This window comes from Syngnathus leptorhynchus, chromosome 16, assembly GCF_054491065.1.
Source record: "Syngnathus leptorhynchus isolate UIUO chromosome 16, UIUO_Slep, whole genome shotgun sequence".
Taxonomy (NCBI): domain Eukaryota; kingdom Metazoa; phylum Chordata; class Actinopteri; order Syngnathiformes; family Syngnathidae; genus Syngnathus; species Syngnathus leptorhynchus.
Genome location: NC_141210.1, coordinates 6,774,163 through 6,793,476, shown reverse-complemented (window position 1 = coordinate 6,793,476; position 19,314 = coordinate 6,774,163). Strand labels below are relative to the sequence as shown.

At 42.0% G+C, this 19,314-nt stretch overlaps 2 protein-coding genes across 5 annotated transcripts; both read right to left on the bottom strand.

Moving 5' to 3' along the window:
- Positions 1 to 507: 507 nt before the first annotated feature.
- Positions 508 to 7,316, bottom strand: LOC147044488 (ras-related protein Rab-37). 2 transcript variants are annotated; one of them, XM_085933106.1, is made up of 9 exons: positions 6,859 to 7,316; positions 6,042 to 6,152; positions 3,909 to 3,950; positions 3,163 to 3,229; positions 2,970 to 3,022; positions 2,609 to 2,674; positions 1,961 to 2,017; positions 1,622 to 1,698; positions 508 to 1,538 (listed from the first exon to the last, which is right to left on the bottom strand). In XM_085933106.1, exons 1-9 carry the CDS (start codon positions 6,967 to 6,969, stop codon positions 1,433 to 1,435), a joined length of 690 nt encoding a protein of 229 aa, XP_085789232.1. In that variant the 5' UTR covers positions 6,970 to 7,316; the 3' UTR covers positions 508 to 1,432. The 2 variants fall into 2 exon arrangements, with proteins under 2 accessions (XP_085789232.1, XP_085789233.1); XM_085933107.1 differs by having other exon boundaries at positions 7,167 to 7,313.
- Positions 7,317 to 8,009: 693 nt separating this feature from the next.
- xylt2 (xylosyltransferase II) lies at positions 8,010 to 19,048 on the bottom strand. 3 transcript variants are annotated; one of them, XR_015068424.1, is made up of 15 exons: positions 18,842 to 19,048; positions 16,328 to 16,859; positions 16,039 to 16,214; positions 15,151 to 15,353; positions 14,743 to 14,823; positions 14,290 to 14,506; positions 13,929 to 14,105; positions 13,599 to 13,855; positions 13,297 to 13,492; positions 12,884 to 13,217; positions 11,415 to 12,598; positions 10,795 to 10,835; positions 10,633 to 10,690; positions 9,483 to 9,641; positions 8,010 to 8,078 (listed from the first exon to the last, which is right to left on the bottom strand). XR_015068424.1 is itself a non-coding variant. In XM_085933104.1 (11 exons), the coding sequence occupies exons 1-11, from the start codon at positions 18,971 to 18,973 to the stop codon at positions 12,276 to 12,278; spliced, it is 2,628 nt and encodes an 875-aa protein (XP_085789230.1). In that variant the 5' UTR covers positions 18,974 to 19,048; the 3' UTR covers positions 10,888 to 12,275. The 3 variants fall into 3 exon arrangements, 1 of the variants encoding a protein (XP_085789230.1); XR_015068423.1 differs by having other exon boundaries at positions 10,633 to 10,835; positions 10,972 to 12,598; XM_085933104.1 differs by lacking the exons at positions 8,010 to 8,078; positions 9,483 to 9,641; positions 10,633 to 10,690; positions 10,795 to 10,835 and having other exon boundaries at positions 10,888 to 12,598.
- Between the last annotated feature and the right edge of the window lie 266 nt (positions 19,049 to 19,314).

The window sequence follows — 19,314 nt, the reverse complement described above, 5'->3', positions numbered from 1 at the left end:
TAAAATATATATTTTTTTCCTTCAAATAACTGATAAGTGGAGAAAAAAGCGCACTAAACCCCAACGAGGACATGTAAAGCTGTGGGAGTATCAGCATTGATAAGTACGTGTGTTAAGCTGTGCAGCTCCTGGCTCAGCTTGAGGTAAAGAATTGAGAAAGTCCATGCAAGCTGATGCACACTGACTGACTCATAGAGTAGATGCGTGAGGAGGAGGAGGAGGAGGTGTGAAGGCTGGTACAGTGAATCACAGATGTGCACCGTGTTTATAAACTCAAGCACATCCTTCACTTCATACAAAGTATAGAATCACGGTCAACATCATATCTAAGACATTTGGCATTATGTGAAGCTATTGAGAGAATGTAACATGACCACTGTGGCCTATAAATGTTGAACATTTATACATATTGGAGGTTGCACAAAAAAAGTAAACAGACTCAGTGCTGCCACACTGTGGCTTATTGACTTCAGTACAACTCCCACTTTGATGAAAACAGCAGCAACATACATTACAAAAAAATACTTTATATAGAATATGATAACAAAGCACTTTTTCATGGCACTTTGTGACACCTCCGAGAAGGAACAAATGTGACCAAAAAAAAACATTGGAAACGGACATTGAACAACTCAAGACGATACAGTGCATGGAACAATTACAGATTTTTTTTTGCACAGTCTCCACAACAACATTGTTCAAAGAGACACGTTTACGTTTCAGAGTGAGTTTTGAGGACTTTCGAAGCAGGGCAGGAAATACAAGTAATCTCTGGTGCAACAGTGAAAATATCCTGAAGCGAATTGAATAAACTACAAGAATGGCCCTCAAGTTGACGTACAGACACAAAGACAAAATGGGCAGGAGGCCTCCAACATTGATTTTATTCTAACAGCTATCCACACGTGAATATGTCCGACTTTGTGGCTGTTTATGTACACTCGATTAAAGAGAAAGACTGAAAGTCCAAAAGAGATTCAGTTCACAGCCTCTAAAAAGTGACATGGAAACAAAGTTGTTCTATTCCCTAGCAACGGTCATATTGATTGTTCATATAAAACTAAACCAAGCGCACTGCAAACATGCTCCTCATTGTCCCTGCAGACGGCAGATAACTTTGTTTTGTAAATCCTGACGCTTTTTTTTTTTTTTTTTTTCCCCGTTTGATCACAACTGTCACCACAAAAACCACAACACATTTCTACAGAATGATATTCACATTTTCGACAAGGGGACGGCAATCGGATTCACTGTCGTTCATTTGAGCGGAGAAGAGCTTGACGCTCACTTCTTAGGATTAGCGCCGGGATTGGCTTTACCTATCCTACCCCTACCCCACCTCCCTCTGTCTTGATCCCCTTTTTATGTGTGTGTGTGTGTGTGTGTGTGTGTGTGTGTGTGTGTGTGTCTCCTGGCTCAGTGTTGGGTTTAGCTACACAAGGGTGCAGCAACCAGTCTTGTGCTTCTGAGATTCGATGTAGTCGTGTATTTGGAACTTGGGCTCGTTTGGCTGTTGGGTAGTTCTGTGCTTCAGTTCCCTGATGGAGAGATAAAGAGATCATGAAGGTTAAAAAAAAAAAAAAAAAAAAGGAAAAACCCTTTAAGCAGTTTTGACACTTACTTTGCAATAGCTAGAAAAGCTAGCTCCACATTGATGCCGGTCTTTGCGCTGGTCTCCATAAATGGCACCCCATATTCCTAAAACAAAAACAAACGATGCAGACTATAAATTATAATGCGCTATGCGTCTGTGGGGATTTTTGTCAACAAAGGGAAGTGAGGTCAGGGGTTACATACAAGTGATTCCCACAAGTATGCTTTGGCACATCATGAAGAATCCTCAAGTGTGCTGTGGAATTTTTTTCTTTATTGGTCAGCACGTATATTTTTAATTGCCAAATTAATTGATTAAGAGTTGAGTCCCAAAACCTTGACCCAGATAAGAGATTTAAAACCATACCTTAGCCAACTTTTCCCCATCCTCCTTTTTGATCACCCTCTCTGCGGCCATGTCTGCCTGTTGGAGGTCAGAGGTCATAGATTCACTGAGGCCCACAATGTCAGCTCATGCACATGGTCTCATCCTCTTATCCAGCAGCCATGCAAGACTGACAGCCAGATAAGAGGATATTCCCCAGGCAAAGCTCTTGCTGAGTGAATGGGTGTCACAAACTTCACCTCCGGTGGAGTACTGACACCGCCATCCCAGCTGCTCTCAGCACAAATAAGCCTCATTGACATAACATGAACCCCCCCCCCCCCCCCTTGAGCAGCGAGTCCTCTCTCAACCACCAGAGGGAGCTCTTTGACGTATTAGTTATGACTGTTGCTGGCAGCCAGGAGACTCATCATTACCAGAGGCATTGTGCAGAAAATGGTTTCAAGCAAGGAAACGCTTGAAGCGAGAGATTCTGAATTTATGATGGGGTCGTTTTGAGTGTCATATTTCGGGTCTGCTTTTAATACACCCCCCCCAAAAAATAAAATAAGCTTCATGTGTTGATCAAATAGCTTTTTTCTTAGAAAGCAATCGAGGAGGAAGCGATGGTACCCTTATCCCCCCCTGATCTTTTTTATGAAACACAAAAGTAAAGGAAGGTTTGCTCACCTTGTTGCCGAGCAACATGATGACCACATCCTTCTGGGCATACTCGTGTATTTCATTCAGCCAAGCCTTTAAAAGGAACGAGCAGATAGACACAGTAGTGATGTGGGATTGAGTTACAAATATCTCAAGACTGCATCGTGCACGCCCCCGGGGACACATCCGTCAATCAAACGCCGTGAGAACCAGCTACCGAAGAACATTTTTATGTCTTTTCATTTTCCAAACTGGGCTGCTCTAACAACATTGTGTTGCTTCCGGAAGGCCATAGGCGGGAACGTAAAGCCGTAGTTTGTAAAGGGCGTTTTAAAAGCAGGAAGCTCCACATACAAAAGGGAGCAAATAGTCTTTAAAAAAATCTTACCCTAATGTTGTCAAATGATGGCTTATTGGTGATATCATAAAGCAGAAGTAATGCTGTAAAAAAAAGGGAAAGAGAGACATCTGTGTTGCAATAGGATAACATACATACAAGTCTATGAAAAGTATTGCATTACTTAAGAAGGTCACACCCATATAAACAGTATGAGGAAGTAATCTTAACCAGTAAAGGTTACCTTGGGCATCTCTGTAGTAGGCGTGTGTCACGCTTCGGAATCTTTCCTGGCCGGCTGTATCCCAGATCTAAAAAAAAAAAAAAAAAAAGAAAAAGATAATTACACAATGTCGCAAGCAGAAATGTTCCCGTACTGAACTAGTCAAACAACCAACAGAAAAAGGAAGCATAATGCCACACGAAATGTTTTAGTACAGGCCAAGTTGTTTACGTAAATCAGTCCACTGAATTGTTCTCATCATTTTTTTGGCATCATCGTGGATTCATTTCGCACCACTTGAAACAGAGTCTGTGCTAAAATAAGAATATTTTAACTGTTCTATTTGTTCTACTGTGAATGTGTACTGACCGTGATCAAATTTAAAGACCGACATATGGTTCCCGTTAAAAATGGTAGCCAATTTAAAATAAATGTGGGTCATACAACTGCTTCACTAATGATTTAAACTCTTCGTAGGCGTCTAAGTTTGCAACAACGGGAACATATGATGCAAGACTTGCCGTGTTGAGGGTAAAAGGTTAAAGCTCCGCCAAAGCGACCGCAGAGGTATCTAATTTTGTCAACTCCCATTCCTGTTCAACAAACAGGTTATGAGGAAAGACGACCCGGCGCCTTTGTGTGATGAAATCCGGTAAAGTCCTTCCAATTTCTAAACCCTAACAGATGAGTTTGATATAATCCGTCGGATGTATGGGTGAACATGTGTGGTGTGAAATAGATGAGAGGAAAAAGGTGCACTCGCTCACCTGGAGTTTGACTTTCAGGTTGTCAACATCTACCACTTTATTCTGGCGGAGGGGGGGGGGCACAAGCAAGAAGAACCATGAGACATGCACACAAAGCAGAATGCTGTGAGGAAATGGCACGGAAATGAATGACGTACATTTGAGGGGACTAAATAAGCAGAAGAGGCTCAGCCTGTGGCTGACGAAAAAGAGACGAGTACAAGTGGTTCGTAAACGCTGCCAGACAAAAGTTAATTGCAAAACGCTCACGGCAACATCGGTGAGTAAGTAGGACAATGGGCAGAATATCAACTGACTCCCACTGTTCATTTCCTGTTAACTCACAGGGCGGCAATCTGATTTCACGAGCAAAGTTGGGACGAAAACAATTTCTACCCGAGAGCCAAATTAAAATACAGAATATTGCTGGAGTGAGTATCCAAATCTCGAGAGCTGAATTGATTTGTTTAGGAATCAAATTTTGACCAACGTAAAATATTCTGTATAGCATCATAAAAGACATTAACGCGTCATTTGACTTCAGTCTTAGTTAGCGCACAAAGTCAACAAAAAATATGAATCATGTGAAAGTCTTTTCAGGTTCTATGACCACATCGAATCAGGACATTGTGGTTTGTTAACTTCTCACAACAATAACCTCTCCACTAGAAAGCAATTCACAGATAAAGCAAGTGTCCCAAATACGTGTGTGAAAAACAACACGGTTAGGAGAAAACTGAAGATGTGTTCAGAGGCAGCAAAGGCCACCTGCTGAATCCTTTGCCGTGGCAGAATGGACATGGTTCAACCCCTCTGCATTAGTTGCCATGGCTTTCCATTTCCCCCCCAATTATGATGTGAGAGAGCCTGCATGCTGAGTAACCGCTACAAGAAAGCGTGCCGAAAATAGCCCTGCTACGTTATAAGCTGACACAACAGCACTGCCTTGCCTTTTCATGCACAAATAAAAACCTCAGCATCCAACTGTTTCACTTAGCTTACTCCATTTTCCAGCAGCTTTAACCTTTCTTTCGCCTCCACAAGAAGCCCAAAGTATGAATGCGTGGTTTTCTTCTGTCTTTTTATCTGCGGCTCGAGCACAAGACCTGTTGCTTTTTCCTTGAGTGCTGGAAAAAAATAAATTGTTCTCAGTGGAGATGCTCCACAAAGCTCTCGCCATTATACTCTGTAATGTCTTTCTCGCCAAGACAATGCATCACTCTGGCTAATGCAACAATTTCCGTCCAAAACCACCCAGAGTTGTCTCGAGCATTAAGTGGAGTGTTTTGTGTCGATTGGAGGGACACAAAAAAGGTTAAGTGGGTTCACTATTAAAAGACCACTTTTTGCGTTTATCACGATGGTGCTTGGGATTCCAAAACACTGTGCAGCTCATCATGAGGTTTGTGGGAGAGGAAATGAGCCAGTTAATATAAACAATGCATCTTTGTTGTTCTATTTATGCCAGCGTTGTTTAGAATGACAATTGAATTCTGTTCCAGCAAATAGGGGAAGATACAAGTTGTCCATTTGTTGCGAGTCAGAGATTTGTATCCAACAACACGTGCCCAAATTTTACACCTAATGAGAAGGATGAGATTATTATTTCAATGTATAGGGCTGTGATAGACTTTACACAAATCTGATTGGTTGGATTGGATCATCTTATATTTTGAGAAGCTGAAATGAGATGATTTGTACAATCGTCATTTAAAAAATGTCTAAGCGATAATTCAATGATCAAAATAGGATATTTGATCGGTTTGTTGTCGATTCATGGATTACTTTTGACATCTCTATCTACCGTGTGTACGATCGGGTGTCTTGGCTCAATACTAGAAAAGACTACAGTAGAGAATTCTCAGAGGTCAGCTGTTGGATGAGTTAGGAACTTCAACAGCGCCGAGCGAAGGAGACGAGGATGTGGGCGTGCATCCATGTAAGGCGCAGCCGGCGGCTCCTAGCAGCACAAGTGGGCTGTGAACTCCACTGACAGGATTTGTACATTGGGTGCTATCATCACTCCGATGGAAGCGAGGTGATAATTGGCACACTCAGGAATGGCTCGCTATTTGCTTTACACTTGTCAGAGTAATAGGAATAGGAGACAAAATGAGACAAATGTGAGGAAAAGTGGGAGTGGATCTCACTCACCCTAAAGTCTATTCCAACGGTGGCAATAAAGTTGCCTCCCACAAATGCCCCATCTTTAAATCGCAGCAAGATGCACGTCTTTCCCACAGATGAGTCTCCCAACAGCATCACCTATCGATTAGAACAAAAAAAACAAAACGTCAGCCGAGGGAGGGAGCGAAGGCACAAAGGTGAGGTTACAATTAAACGCAACGATGCTTTTGATAACAAGTGCAATTATTCTGGGGAGGAAACGAACGCTGCGGGTTGCATGAATCATTTTGTTTTCCCCACACGCTGTTGCACAACTGGAAAATGAGATTCTTTCAGAATGTGATGAATATAAAAAGACTGCACCCAGGTGCCACCAACATGTGACAGTCAGGTGGGATTAGATGGTTTCAAATATGGTTGCAGTTTGTGTAGAACTGCATTCAATTAGCCAGAAGAGCAAAACAATGTAAACATTAAAAAGGAACTGCAGTTGCAGCTATAACAATACACATTTTTGTTAACTTCAAATCACCTTGCAGTCAAACGGCGGTAATTGCTTAGTGCAATTTAACTAGACAGTCAGAGGTGTGTCTTTTCTGCTTTAAGGAAATGAAAGGAATGCAACAAGTACACCCTCAACAAAATATTTACATCGGCACATGTGGAAGATTTACAGTCGCACACTGACTTGTTGGAAATCACAATTCAAACTTTGAGTCTGTATTGAAACAAGACACAAAAAAACACACCACGTCAACGTCACTATACGTAGGCACGTTGTGATTGCTATAAATCTACAAAACGATCAATTCGTCTGAAAGACATAAAAAGCAAAAATACACACCTTGAAGGCAATATCATAATATTCGTTAATAGAAGCGCACCGCTCCAACACATATTTAGAAGTCCCGTTTTTAGACTGCTTTTGCGTCAACGATGTCTTCCTGATGGACATCGCGATGGCAAATGATGCGTTCACGGAGCCAAAGCCACTCTCGTCCGAGATATAGTCCAGTAGGGACGCACACAATACGTGTTGTTATGTACAATGTAGATCTCAGGCTCTGTCTCCGACAGTCTCGAGCCCTTTTGCTTGCATGCTGTGCGCTCACAAAAATAATCACCAGGGAGAAAAATGGAAAAAAAGCTCACCCTTCAGCGTTTAGATACAGAAAAAAAAGTAAAGAAAAAAAAAACATGAAGGAACTAATTTAGAACCTTCCGGCAGTCATGAAAGCAGAAAATGACACAGGCGGAAACATTTCTCTGCTTTGCATCCTGGCGTGGGCAGACGCAGCGTCTACTTACTGTGTGTGTGAGTGCGCGCGCGCACACGTGTATGCGCGTGAGCGTGTTTTCATGAGTGAAATATCATTTAGTCCAGCCCCCCCTAATTGTACCCTAAAAAGCCACAGGGGGTCAGACGTGACGTAGTTGACTCATTTGTGCCACAGGTGTTGTCCATATCTAAAGCACATAATCGCCTGTTTTTGTTTTTACTGGACTCATTTGAACGCCCCATGTGTTAGAACGTTTCATTCATGACTACCGCTGGCACTGTTATAATCTTGCATCGCTCATTTCTGCTCTATGTAATTTTCCCCTCTCTTTTCCTTCTTAACGGACAATCGATCATTTGCTCTTGTCGAGAACAGATGATTCTATCTAAAAAGAAGACTCGTTTGCTTAATTAACATGTCACGCGTGTCAAATCGTTTCACCACGAGGCAATTTAACAATTAAATATGCAAGATTTTTTCAGCAGTATTTGGCGCCGCCTTGCGGTCATAATAAGTAACTGCATTTTGTCTTCACGGTGTTGATTTACATTTCTTTCCTAGCATCACACCAAAAATCCAGCCGCACCTCAAACCATAATAATAAATTCCAAAATCGACAAATAATCAGTTCAGAGGGCCAACATATAGTTATCAGAATCAAACGGTGAGCTAATACTATTCTGTGCATCCAACTAACCTCAGTGCAGCTCTGCTTACCTTGACATGTGTTCTTGTTTCACGCTTGTGTGGTGGCACCACTGATTCATTGAACCATATCAGTCACCTTTAAAGAGAAGGTCGGAAATCCTTGCTTTATTTAGAATGGAACATGTTAACAGCATTAGAAATGCAATATTAAAATCACTTATTAGGTTTTATTCATTTAAACACGTCAACGTTTTATGCCACATTCAAATTGACGCACCGCTTTCTATGACTGTGAAATCTTTTTTTCCAGACTCTGCAATTTTCGTTGTAGCAAGTGATAAACCTGATATCCTTTCTCCAAAAGAAGAAGAGTAAAAGACTAAAAAAAAAACAACCTCTGAAGTTATTTTACTATCACATTAAAATGCTGATATGTTTTATCACATAAATCAAACATCAAGAAGGGCTTCCTTATACCTGACTGCAAATAATTTGTGAGATAAGCCACCAAATGTAAGTCAGGATGAAGAGAAGACCTTGATCTTTAAATGTCAACACTGACAAATATTTATGCAGGAAAATGCCAGCAGCAGATGGTCACCAGTCACAACATTAGGTACGCTCGTGCAAGCTTTTATCTTCATACGGGACTGCATGTTCATCGCAGGTCTCCATTTGGATCCTATTAGATTGTGTATGTTTACCGAGCAGTGTTTGGTTGGCATCCATTATTTACATCATTCATCCTCTCATGCAAACACGCCAATACAATAAACAAATATTCCTCAGACACTTTTATAGGTTCAATCATGCCCTTGAATGCATGCTGATGCACATGAAGCACCTTCAATCTAATCAAAATGGCAAAAGGCAATCTCTTTACATTCTCCCTCCCAGACTTCCACCATGCCGCTCTATAAAACGCAGCGACATAAAGCCAAGTGCCACATCATACACTACGTCTGCTCCTCCTCCCCCACATCACAAAAGCGTCATATCATCCTTGTTTTAAAACACCAATGGAGCCAACACCCAAAAGCAAAACAGACTGCTTCCACACTGTTCACCGTCACACCACTCACAATCGTGACAGGAGTATAATTATCCTTATCAAGAAAAGACCCCCCACAGCATGTTGAAAGCTTCTTTCCAGTCTCCATTCACTTTAGAGACTCAAGCATTGCACAGTAAATTGGGAAAACAAAAAAACAAAAAAAACAAACAGCAGGCCTTGTTATGTCACAACTTGAGTACAAACAGCTCGCCGTGATGCCTGTGCCCTTCTCATCACTCAGATGAAGGCAGCAGCTTGTGGGAAGGTTGGGAGGGGGGGTGGGGGGGGTTATCTTGCAAAACAAACTCTTGGTGAGTGGGTGCATGGCAGAAAGTGCACTCACTGTGAAACTAACCCATGCAGGACCCGAGAATGAAATTACAATGATCTACAGAAACATAATTAAAATAATCATTATATTCAAACACTTCTCAACAGCCCCACAATAATCAAGTTATTTTATTTATTTCCCCACCCCATATTCACCTTTCTTATTGGATTGTGCAAGTGACACAACATTGCAGGATGCAGGAAACGATCAGTATGGTCGCCATGGTTATGGTTTCATTGCGCCTAGAGCTCATTGGCAGCAGATGCTCATGTCTTTTGATGACATTTATTAGCACCTCCTCCTTCGGCCTTCTCCTGCAGTTCAAAGAAATTAAAACACAGACCAGAAAAAAAGAAAAATAGTAGTGCATGTGGCAATTATACAAAAATCATCAACACATAAAAAAATCCATAACACACAATTGTGCAATCATCTGGAGCAGTTCCAAATCAATATTTCTCTATTAACATGACATTTTTTCTAAAGAATAAATAATACTAGTAGCGATTCTGGAGGCCCTGGGAAGAACTGTCAATACATTTGTGTCAAACAAAATGTTAAAATAGGATTTTAACATACTTAATGGTCATTCAACCATAAAAAGAAGCTAACCTAAAACTAAAAAAAAGTTCCTCACAAGATGATTAGATCTCCAAATTATGTTTCCCGCAACACTTGGGTTAAAACTGTATGACATTTGTATTGTATAAAGTACTTCATTCCGGTTTTAGCAATAATAGCTTCACTTAGTCATTGAACTGCCCTGGGAATGTCACGTGACCAGTTCAGGCAACTCTATTTTATGCTTCCTTTAATATTTAAACATAATTGCTTCCTCTTTTCTTGCAGTAAAACGTCTACTTGAAAATCAGGTAGCATTTTTTATCACAAAGAAGCCTCTGGGGAGAAAAAAATCTTTCATGTAGAGTTTGGGTTCATTGTGTATTCACAGCACCTAAGATGCCGGATGTTTCCATGGCAACATAAGATTTCTCAAGAGCTTGCCATCTATTCTGAATTGTTTGGGGCATTTAAGAGCCACATAATGACGCACATAATGACAGTCCTAATGAATGCAGCAAAGAAACACACTCACTTGGTTATATTAATTGTTATGAACTATCTTAATTTATAGTTAATTATAAACTGCATTATTTGGTGACTCATCTAACCAGGAAATCCAGTACACGCTGTTTTTGGTGGAACAATTCAATCTTGCTGGTAAATTCCCTTGATAAATATCACCTATATTTAAAACCAGCAAAAAAAATAAAAAATGGAATCATGCATTGAATTTAATATCACCTCATGTATCCGTGCCTCATTATAGGTGAGATGTTGAATGTAGGTGTCAGGCCACACACTGCAAGAGTTGTGCACACTGTCAAGGGAAACCATCTTCACCTCATCTTTCCTCTGTTTCGTCTCACCCATCCTTTTCCTCACTGTGCTCTACTCATTGCTCACCTCATTTCCTCTTACACTCCTGTTTTGCATGCTTGGCTACCCTGTGAATAGGAAGGAACAAACCTGACTAAATATTTATATGTAGAAACCATATCAACAAGGAAGTGACAAGAAAGTCTGCAACAACCTTAAGGGCAAAACATCCGGCATACGTTTACAAAACAAACACGACCAAACCTTGATATCCGTGTCTTTTTATTTTATTTTATTGATGTCCATGTTTCTTGTTGACATAGTCCTTCTCCAAGACCTCGTTAGCTTACCACAGCAGCAAGGACAGAAAGCTCAACCCTTCCATCACTGATCAGGAAATAAAATGTAGGTATACCACATTCAAACAGTACACAGTATAAAAATAACATCTGCAGTTCTTTTCTTTTTTTCTTTTTTGTTGCAGACACGGGCTTCATGGAAGCAACTGTTCTGTGCAAGGTAAACAAGGTCACTTGAAAAAGACAATTTTGAAGAACATAAAAGACCCTATTAAATGTGTTAAAATTGCACATCTTGGGAACCTTTAATCCTGCAGTAAACAAGTCATCTCAGCTAAGTAAAGGCAGCTTTGAGTTATCGTAATACTCTAAAAATAAACCAAAAAGAAAATTATACAGTGTTTTTACCATTTGTGGTCACTTGAAGTGTTTCTCCCTTGAGTGGAGCGCAGACCCATGAGGGAAAAAAACCCGGCATCTACACAAACATACATGAAATGAAACTGTCATTTGAATTTCCTCTCTTCTAGCAGTGGCTAAGAAAGACATTAACACAAATTTTAAGAGCACGTGGACATTGAATGAAGCTATCCAGAGTTTCTAGACACTTTCTGGGAGCAAGAAGCTTTTAGCCTTGTGAACATTTTCAACATGTTTACATGTGTAACGAATGCTGTGCCCCCCCCCCAAAAAAGAGGAATGCCTGTTAACATATGTGACCCACAATAGCAAATAAACAACTGACCTTTTTTCAGCTCCTCCTCATTGCAATGTAATCAACTGAATTTTGCGTAACGTTATCTAACAGTATAGTGCACTTGTTCCATTTCGGATATAAAATGCTTCAAAATAAGCACAACAAGAGCTTTTGTTCGATCTTCAGATGTGAACAAAACACGGTGAGAAACCTAGCTGAGTTCAAACTGTATCTTGATCCCAAGTAGGGAGAAACTCACGAGTGAAGATTGGTGCTTCACTCACCCATCTGATGTCAGCAAAAAAATGAATAAAAATAAAATGCATCAGTCATTCATATCATCCTGCAAAGCAAGAAAAAGCTTCTTGGCTGGCAGATGTCAATGTGCAAATTTCCAGCATTCACCAAGTCATTTCTACCGAGAATGTTGTGACTTTTCAGTGCAAGATGTCATTGTTTTTGTGGCCTTTAGCTTTGAGCCAAACCTCCCACACACAAAGTTCTCCTGGAGCTGTGATGGCTGCTTGCAACCTCCGGCACAGACTTCCTTTATGTCCTCCCCACCACTGGGGCTACCTGATTCTCCCGTCACTTTTCACCGGGCCCAGTTCAGACTTGGGATCCGGGGACAGGGAGCTCCAGGTAGTTTTGGAGCATGGCACCAAAGCTGTGCAAGATGAAGTCTGCGCTGTGCAAAGGTTTCCTGTAACCCAAAGGTTCGACAAACTCCAGTCGACCCAGACGTCAAGGGGCTGGCCCACGATCTGGGCGTTTCGTTGCGCTTCCAGCGTGGCAGGCTCTTGAGGCGGCAACTTCAGTATGGAACTCAAATGCTGGAAGCTCTGATCCAGGTACAAATTTCCAGGTGGGCCTGCATGCAGCCAACTATCCTTATCTGTAGGAAATGACAGACATTTTTTTTGGCTTGTGATCAAAATGTACTAAAATGATCAATTGCAGTCAAATCCAAGGGACTTGTTGGCCCTGCAGGAAAAACAAGCTGCTATTGTAAAGAGCATACTGCCATCTTGTGGTTCTTTTCTGAACTTTAGTCTTTACAACATGTTTGGCAGCTTTTTGACATAGCTCTCAAAATATTCTGCATGTATGCAAGAGTTAGTTTTTGTTTTTCCACACCATTTGATGTGAACATAATAACTGACTAAGATTAAATTCTCACCTTTGCGCAGTGGCTTCTTATCTTTGAAGCTCAAAGGTACGATAAGGAAATGAAGTTGGGCCACACGCTGCCACTGTTTCAATACACGCACCGTCCAAATGCCAGGGCGTAGGGGGTGCTGCAGGGGTGGCTTGTATTGTGTGTATTCTGTATCTGCATCCACTGTGACGTCATAGGAAGTTGCCACCACCTGGGCCGGGTCGATCCACACTATGGTGGCGGTGAGGTTGGGCCCGCGAGCCCATTTCTGAACCGCAAGCGGTTCATCCAAAGGGCCGATGATCCCGCCGAAATTACGAAATACTCTTTCCTTTGGATCCCATTCTGTACCAATCTGTTAAGGAAAAGGATGGAGGGTTTAAATGAACTTTTTTTTTTTTTTTAAACCAATTATCCCCTCAGAGTGTGCTCACCTCAAGGTGTTTGAGCCTTTCAAACTCTTTAAGATTCTTCTCAAGAACCAATGCCGTCTGGGGCACAGCCCACATCTCTATTGACTCCTTGACCTTTGATCCCACAGCCTGAACTTCCTGTTGTATCAAATACCCTTGAAAGCGGTCATCGTAGAAGTACAAGTGCACTGACGAAGGGTAGCCGATAGGTTCAAACCTGTCACCGTGGTGAGGGGGCAAAAAGAACAACAACAATTGCGTGAACTACATGGTGACGTCGAAAAACTCGACTTGAATCACTATCATTGAATTTGTTTCCAAACCTGCAGGCTTCTTTTTTGCCCTGAGGTGTCGCAAGGCTTTTCAAGCCGAGGCGAAACAAGGAAGCGTGAGCAGTGAGCATCACATCACTCAGCGAGCCTATGCCATCCATCTGCTCAAACTGGTTCTCCCAGTACGCCTTAATGGCAACAGTTCCAGGTGCGTACTGGCCATACAAGTGCGTGTCCAGGATTTCAATGGCTTCCTGGTTTATTGACGACTCAAATTTGCGTGCAAAGAACGTGGGCCGGGATAATTGCTGTGGTTAAAAAAAAAAAAAAAAGTACACAATTAGTGGTAATACTTTTAATGGCTTGTTCTGAGTCACATACCTGGATGCGAATGAGGTCTTGGGGTTTGAAGTCATTGGGAGAGCAGCCACACCAATCCACAATGTGCTTGTACTGGCATTTACAGCCCAGTTTACGATTCCAGTTGGTTACACGGAGGTTATTGTCGACCAGGCTGCCGCACATGTGACTGTTTCCGAGCACGGTGTGGAAGAAAGACTGAAAACAGAGAAGAACGACAGTTACAGTCTGATTCGTGTTTTGCGTATAAACGTATCCTGACACTTCGGAGAACAAAAGCAGGCAGTTAGATGACACGGGTGAAGCTTTCTCTTATTCTGAGCACAATGCACAGCGCCGTGTCACCTTATCTATTGTGAGGGTCCACCTCGGGCCAACTCACCTCAGCAGGGAGCAGAGTATAGGAATAGAACTGCTTCAGTCCCGACACCAGGTTGTCTTGGGAATTGATGACATACTCCACAAAGCGGCGGGTGAGCGCAAACCAATCGGAACCACCCGACACTTCCAGGCCATCGGGAATCTTGCGCTCTCCCAGGCGCCACATGTGGTTGTCACACTCGTGAAAGAGACGATCGAGGCCCTGCTTTTTAATAAACCTTCAACATAAAACAAGTGGCAGTGATGAAGCATTTGGAAATTTCAACAAGATTTTTGAGGGTTGGGCTTTTATCTAATCAGCGTGCTACCAATCGTACGCCATTGGCAGCATGTTATGCTAGTTTCGCTGCACTCTTGAATTCCGAGCCGACTTAGTGCGCCAGCATGGTTGCACAATTGACGCAACCTTTTATTAACTACATTTTTTGATGTATTACATGACAAAAAGTCTCACCGGGTGTTCTCTCTGCCATGGGACTTGAGGAAGTTCTTGTCTCTGTGTTGTGATAAAAAGGCCACCAGCTCATCATTAGTCCTGCAGGGTAACAGAAAGAGCAAGTCTTAAGTGTAGAATTCTAAAAAAATTATTTGGAATGTGGAAGTGACCACACATCATGAAAGGAACAACTTTTACATGGAAACCGCAACACGAGTATGACCAAATCCCCTCGAAAATCTGTTAAACTTGCCTCTTGGCTAATTTTGGACTCCAAAATGAGAAGTTGCATCACGATCGAAATGTTCATTCGTAAATGAGAAACATGAAGAAACAATGCAACGCATCATCCAGTGGTTGTCATATATAAAAAGAAGTTACTGTGTATTTGGTCTACATTGTTTTGATAAACTTGGCTTGACCAACCTGGTGGGGAAGTCTGTGCCACTGAGATTGATGAAAAAATCCCACTTCCAATCCAGCAGGGCGAGGAGGTCCTGCATGCTGCGCAGGTACGCCTTCAGCAGACTGGCACCACCCCAGATGGTCACCATCCTCCAGGGCGTGGCAAGTATATTTGGGTACTGCTGGGCTATTTGGAGGACTTCCCGATGCATGTAGCCCGACCGCTGGACACGGTGACGAGCACACAAAATATAAAATGTTACAACATCGAACACAAATCATAAAGCTATAAATAAGTCATGTATCTATAATTATATTACAGTGCACACCCTTGTCAAATTGACGGATTAACTCATCAGACCTCTTAGGAGAAATTGCTCAACAAGGTTGACTCAGAAGAGGGGAACAACCATCCATGTGTAAGCACTGTCTTCGAACTGTATGGCTCTCAACTAAAAATAAATAGCTACCATTTGCTGAATTAGCAGCGGCTTGTTTCCAGACCAACACACCTAATTAAAGTTTCCGGCGGGATAAGCGGTTCAAAGAAATTAATCATTTGAGGACACGACTTGATTAGTCAAGCTCGACAGTCTGAATACACCAGACACAAGCACTGCAGATTTTCTTTTCCCCTCTATCAATTTAAAACACAATACTGCAGTCTTTCTAAAGGTGGAGTGCGACGTTTTCTTGCTGTAGTTTGACCTTTTGAACTTCAGCAGCACGTGAGGGTGGCGTTCACTAAATCCAGCTGCTAAGAATAACATTGCTTGATTCTAATCCCCTCAACCACGCTGTTAGACCCGTAGGATAAATGTAACCTACATAATGCCAGAGGAAAGGTAGACTTTTTTTTTTTTTTTAGGTCAGTGCTGCCAACACCAAGAAAAGTCCTTGTCATCTTACCTTGTCAACATGGATGTAGTAGTAGTGATCAGAGTGGTAGATGGCTTTAATGAGACGCTTGAGCTGCCGTACAGAGCGGCCGTGGACCATCAAGACGAAAACCACACGGACAGGGTTCTCCACGTTGGCCAGGCTGTTGTCCAGCTCGCCCACTGACTGAGCAGCACTCAATACGCCTAATGAAGGAGGATTAAAAAAAAAGTACTTTGGGGCTTGTGACTTTGAGAGACAAATTTACAGTAACAACAATGGCGAAATAAACAGTGTGCATCGTGTGGCGGTTTCTGACCTGGCTGAGGGCAGAATTGCGGAAGGTCATCCGGCATGAGCTGCCCGGCCTGATGCATGCACACAACGTTGGCGATCTCCTGGCGACACTGCTGTGAGCTAGCACGATGCAGGGCGGACCACGCATCCTTATTTCTGATGTTACATTTGGGCTCAAAATCACTGCTGGGGGATTGGCGTGCCCCGTCCACACTACCTGGCTCCCCTGGCAAAGCTAAGGGTAACTTGCCCGCCGCTATCGCCACATCAGCGGCGCCTCGCATCTCACTCAGGTTACTGGATGGGTCGTGGGGCGCTACGCCGTCCAATTCGGTGCCGGTTTGCCCCTGCTCGAGGGGATTCTTCAGCCTGACGACGGGCTTTCCTTGTTTTTGACTGGCCCCTTTTCTAACTGCGCTGGTTGTCGTGCCTCCGGTTCTTTCCAGTCTGCCCTTGTTACTTCCAGACAACGAAATGTGTCTTTCTAAAACCGTGGCATCCCTCCTCTGGTCCTGGCTGTTGTTGTCGGGCAATTTAGATCGTCTTGCTTTTTTCTGTGGAGAAAAGCTAAGAGTGAGTGAAAAGAGGAAAAACCATGACATTCAAAATCTAATCTTGCAAGCATAACAGAAAAGAACTGATAACAGATTTTGATGACGCCAGTAACTGTAAAAAGTCCACATTAGGCATCACCAAAGTTATTTTTAACTTGGCTGATTTTTATTTTTATCAGCTAATCTGCACAAGCAGTGAAAGACATAACAAGCCTGATGGATCACTGCAGAAAACTGGGGCAGGCCCCTGTGGCAAAGATTTGAGGGGGAAAATCATACGCTGGTGACGTGTTTGCACACATTCCACACACGCATGAGTACGGCATGCAAACCTCAAAAATTTTAACGTCTTAAAAATAATAATCTGGGAGCTCTGCATTCAAAGATGTCCACAATTTGAATACATTTAGCTTTGAGGATGAATTACTGCGCTTCACGATTTATGTGTGTGCATGAGACAACTGGCACTTAACGTAACACAAAAGGAATTCCTACTATGTCATTAGAATGGTTTCATTTTATGACTTTGACAGTTTGACCCTGGAATTTTTCATTATTTGGAAATTGTTCTAAAAGCCTGAAAGACTGTTTGCCTAAAATGTACAACACACTCTCCTGAGCAAATGCTTTCTCGCAAAAGACGAACATCCTAAATTTGTAGCTAACGTTCCAATTTTCCTTATCAGGCGTTTGCACAGCTTTTAATTAACACCATCCTGTCAAAAACGTATTGATTCAAAGCCAAGTTAGCCAGCCTCTTTGCTTCCAATTAACAAGGAGAAAAACCATATCAGCATCGCCATTCTGTGAAGCGGCAGAAGCGAGCGTTAAGTTCCAGCCACTGCTGATAAGGACTTTTCTGTCTTTTCAGTCCTTCCCTTCTTATGTGAAAGCTTTTAATATAACACATTGTGATGACTTGGTGTTATTAGGGTGCGCTCAAAATTGACAGACGTGTCGCAGCGTAATTAGATTATGAAAGAAAGCAAGTTAATGCAAAATCCAAAAAGCTGGGAACACTCTCATCAAACACACCCACATTAGAACTTTAAAGAGGGGGCAAGTGAAATTTGAGAGTTCCAACATGCTTTGCTGAGCATAATTCTGCCGCATGTAATATATGAAGTAAAAACAAGAAGGCAAATACAATTCATCGCTCTTATTTATTCATTGTATGTGTCTTCTTGTGTTGTTTATAATATATATATATGTATTGTGTAGAGAAAAAGAAATCAAGGGCTAGAATGAATAACATGCCAAACTTTTTATAAATCACAGAAATATAGTTTTGATCTCACGTCTCAGGTCACATTCCAGTGTCAGAATGAGAGATACATTGCGATTGTGTCCTGACTTGCCGGCATAGATCCAAAAGTTAACCTGCCACGGTGACACTGCCTCAAAAAGTAATCGAGTTCCAGGTGTTCTTTGGAGATCTCATACAATTGAGTTCAAATGTTGGTTGAATGTTTTATCGATCTGCAGGATATATGTTTTAATATTCACCAGGGCGCAAAACATACCCACAACTAAGTCATATTGTTTGTATTAAATAAGTTTTGGACCATTTCTATGAAATTAAATACGATTGGAAACCAATCTATTATTATTATTATTATTATTATTAAATGTCTAACGCTATCTTAACTGTGATACAGTAAGAAAGTACATCAAGACTTCATGAGGGACTGCTCGAGTACTCGAAATGATGCTACTCATCCTCGCCTCGACCAGCCAACATATAATTAGTTTTTTGTTATTGTAAGAGTTATCTGTAGTATGCTAATCCTAAAGTACAGTCAGGTCTGGTTCTATTAAGTACTAACAAAGCTTCTTCTAAGCTAAACAGCCTCAGCTCAGCTAACTGTCTGACCTAGAGTGACGTCGAGCTAAGCTAGCGGTTAGCAGCTATATCACCGCTACAAATAAGCCCAAAAGGAATTCATGTCATCCTTCTTAGTGTCAAGCGGGCCGTTGCTCACCTCCGCCTCGCCCTCTTCTAGACTTTTCAGGCTCCACACGACGAGACTTTGAATGAGGAGGATGGTTAAGGCGGCGGCGATAGCTAGTTTATATCGTCGGAGGAGCTTCTGCACCCTCGCGATAGCCGCCATCTTTTCTTCAGCTCAATAAGTTTGAAGTCGCGCGTGGATGGAAGATTCGGAGATGCGCGCACACGTACGCGCGCCTGTGTTGCGCGCATGTCTTCTAAGGATGACGACTGTGCCGTTAGTACGTTTATACATTAATGTCCTAACATAGTGTCCTAAGAGACACAACCAGTTGCCATACGCAAGAACTGATGAGTTTTAAAAAAACAACATACTTGAACACTTTTAAAGATTAAAATTCAAAGTACTGATTGAATCAATCACACTACATTAGGGATATAGAAATAAAGAAATAAAGAAACACTATCTTACCAAGGCACTGGTGTAGCATGTTAGATTTCATC

What these genes read in the sequence shown, in the direction of transcription:
- LOC147044488 (XM_085933106.1), bottom strand. Translation starts at nt 6,969, where the DNA reads ATGTCCATCAGGAAGACATCGTTGACGCAAAAGCAGTCTAAAAACGGG. An exon ending in ATTATGATATTGCCTTCAAG is followed by an intron (nt 6,153 to 6,858) that starts GTGTGTATTTTT and finishes TCTAATCGATAG; the next exon opens with GTGATGCTGTTGGGAGACTC. An exon ending in ACCTGAAAGTCAAACTCCAG is followed by an intron (nt 3,230 to 3,908) that starts GTGAGCGAGTGC and finishes TTTTTTTTTTAG; the next exon opens with ATCTGGGATACAGCCGGCCA.
- xylt2 (XM_085933104.1), bottom strand. Translation starts at nt 18,973, where the DNA reads ATGGCGGCTATCGCGAGGGTGCAGAAGCTCCTCCGACGATATAAACTA. An exon ending in TAGAAGAGGGCGAGGCGGAG is followed by an intron (nt 16,860 to 18,841) that starts GTGAGCAACGGC and finishes TTTTCTCCACAG; the next exon opens with AAAAAAGCAAGACGATCTAA. An exon ending in GGCAAAAAAGAAGCCTGCAG is followed by an intron (nt 13,493 to 13,598) that starts GTTTGGAAACAA and finishes CCACGGTGACAG; the next exon opens with GTTTGAACCTATCGGCTACC.